Source organism: Contarinia nasturtii, unplaced genomic scaffold (assembly GCF_009176525.2).
Source record: "Contarinia nasturtii isolate CC-2019 unplaced genomic scaffold, AAFC_CNas_1.1 Cnas_scaffold_2072, whole genome shotgun sequence".
Taxonomy (NCBI): domain Eukaryota; kingdom Metazoa; phylum Arthropoda; class Insecta; order Diptera; family Cecidomyiidae; genus Contarinia; species Contarinia nasturtii.
In genome coordinates, this window is record NW_022199402.1 from 1 (window position 1) to 1,883 (window position 1,883).

General features: G+C 31.3%; 1 protein-coding gene across 1 annotated transcript; it reads left to right on the forward strand.

Moving 5' to 3' along the window:
* Positions 1-498: 498 nt before the first annotated feature.
* Positions 499-1,187, forward strand: LOC116347730 (rRNA methyltransferase 2, mitochondrial-like; the record flags this gene model as incomplete). Its single annotated transcript, XM_031778443.1, is given in 3 exon segments — positions 499-719; positions 797-924; positions 926-1,187. Coding segments are annotated over 3 exon segments (611 nt in total), but the record flags the coding sequence as incomplete, so codon positions are not given.
* Between the last annotated feature and the right edge of the window lie 696 nt (positions 1,188-1,883).

The window sequence follows — 1,883 nt, forward strand, 5'->3', positions numbered from 1 at the left end:
AAATCAAAATAAATTGGCGTTTGAAGTCCGGATTTCGTTTGGAAATTCCCAGATTTAATTGCATCAATGTCATGCAATTTGATTGCAAGTGTTTTTAATATTTCCGAAGATTCAGCGACCATGATGACCGTTTTGTCAGACTTGTTATTGTCGAATGTGTAGCAAACAATTTATTTTTAAATTTTTCAATAAAAACGAGTTATTCAATCAAAGGTGAATTATGCGGCGTATAAAATTTTATCAGTAGACACTAACCTCACATGTGTCGATCATATGGTTTTAAACAAATGTATATGGTGTTATGTATATAAGTCCATTGACAATGAAATGCCGAATAACTGACATATTGACTATGATTCGAAATATTTCCGTTCGTAGCTTTCAAGATGTACGCACTTGAAAAAGGGTCCAAGCAAAGTTTTTCAATAATTCGCTTTTTTGCCAGTGTCGAACGAATAACAAGCAAATTGTCAATTTATTTTCATTAAAAATACAAAGGTCGTTTAACTAATTTCAAGTGTCGAAGTGCATTCAAATTGCTTGAAATAAATGAGAAAACCAAAATCTTACAACCTGGTCAAACAGTCATTGATTGCGGAGCATCGCCGGGTTCGTGGACGAAAAGAGCAGTGAGCAAAACTAATGCTAATGGGAAAATGAAGAACAAACCAAAGGGATTTGTTATCGGGATTGATATGCTATCGATTCATCCCATAGAGGTAAACCAAAAAAAAATCTTGTCCAATCCTTTTTTTTCAATTTATATTTCAACTACCTTTGGTTTTTATTCAAACAGGGCGCTCATTTGCTATGCCATTCAGATTTTACTCTCACAAAGACCCAAGATCAAATTCGAGAACTTTTGAAAGGACGAAAAACCGATTGTGTACTCTCTGATATGGCACCAAATTCAACTGGTGTTCGAAGATCAAGACAAAATTATGGACTTAGTATACAATGTCTTACGGTTTGCCATTTTAATGTCATCCGAAAATGCCAACCTCTTGGTCAAAGTTTGGGACAATGGAAATGTGAAGAAATTCGAAGAGATTGCACTTCGTTATTATAAAACTTTTAAACACATAAAACCGGAAGCGTCGAGAAGCGATTCAGCCGAAAAATTTCTTCTGGCCAAAGATTTTCGAGGATTTAAAAATATTACCAATTCCAAAATAGAAAATAAATAAGGAGTTCACTATCATTGTTATTTATATTTTTTGAGACCAAAAAAAATATCATTGAAAATGGAGAATTTTTGGATGATTGTGGATCGATACCCATCTTCTATATCATCCTGCACTCAATTTCCATAAATAAATGTCTGTCTATCAAATCAAATAAGATTATTACTCGTATGAAAAAACACAGATTATATGGTGCTGGGATTGCTTATGTTTGTATTCGTTTTTGTGCTCTTGCACTAATGATTTCAATTTACTATTCGAATGGTAAAAGTAAATTATAAAATCACTTTATTTTCTACTATCGTGATCACTTGTCATTCGAAAAATATCAAGATTATAGCCAAAGTGCTCAGAATTATTCAAATTTACTTGATATTAGTTTTATCTAACTCAAGCAGTTCTCCTGTAAATGTTCCAATTTAAAAACTTACCAACACAAAAACACATATAACATCTCAATTCAGTCCCTTTCAGGCTACAAAGCAAAAAATGTAAGCGGTTCGTTTTATTGGTAAAGAATATACTCAAGTTTATTCATTACGTTATTTTTTTTAAATAAATTGTGAATAATAAAAAATTTCTTGCAATTTTGAAATTTTGAAAGTCATGGATTTTTTTTTTTGAATTTATAGGTCTTTTTGAATAGATTAACACAGAAACAATTCATTTAAGTATTTTATTGTCATAATTATATCGTCT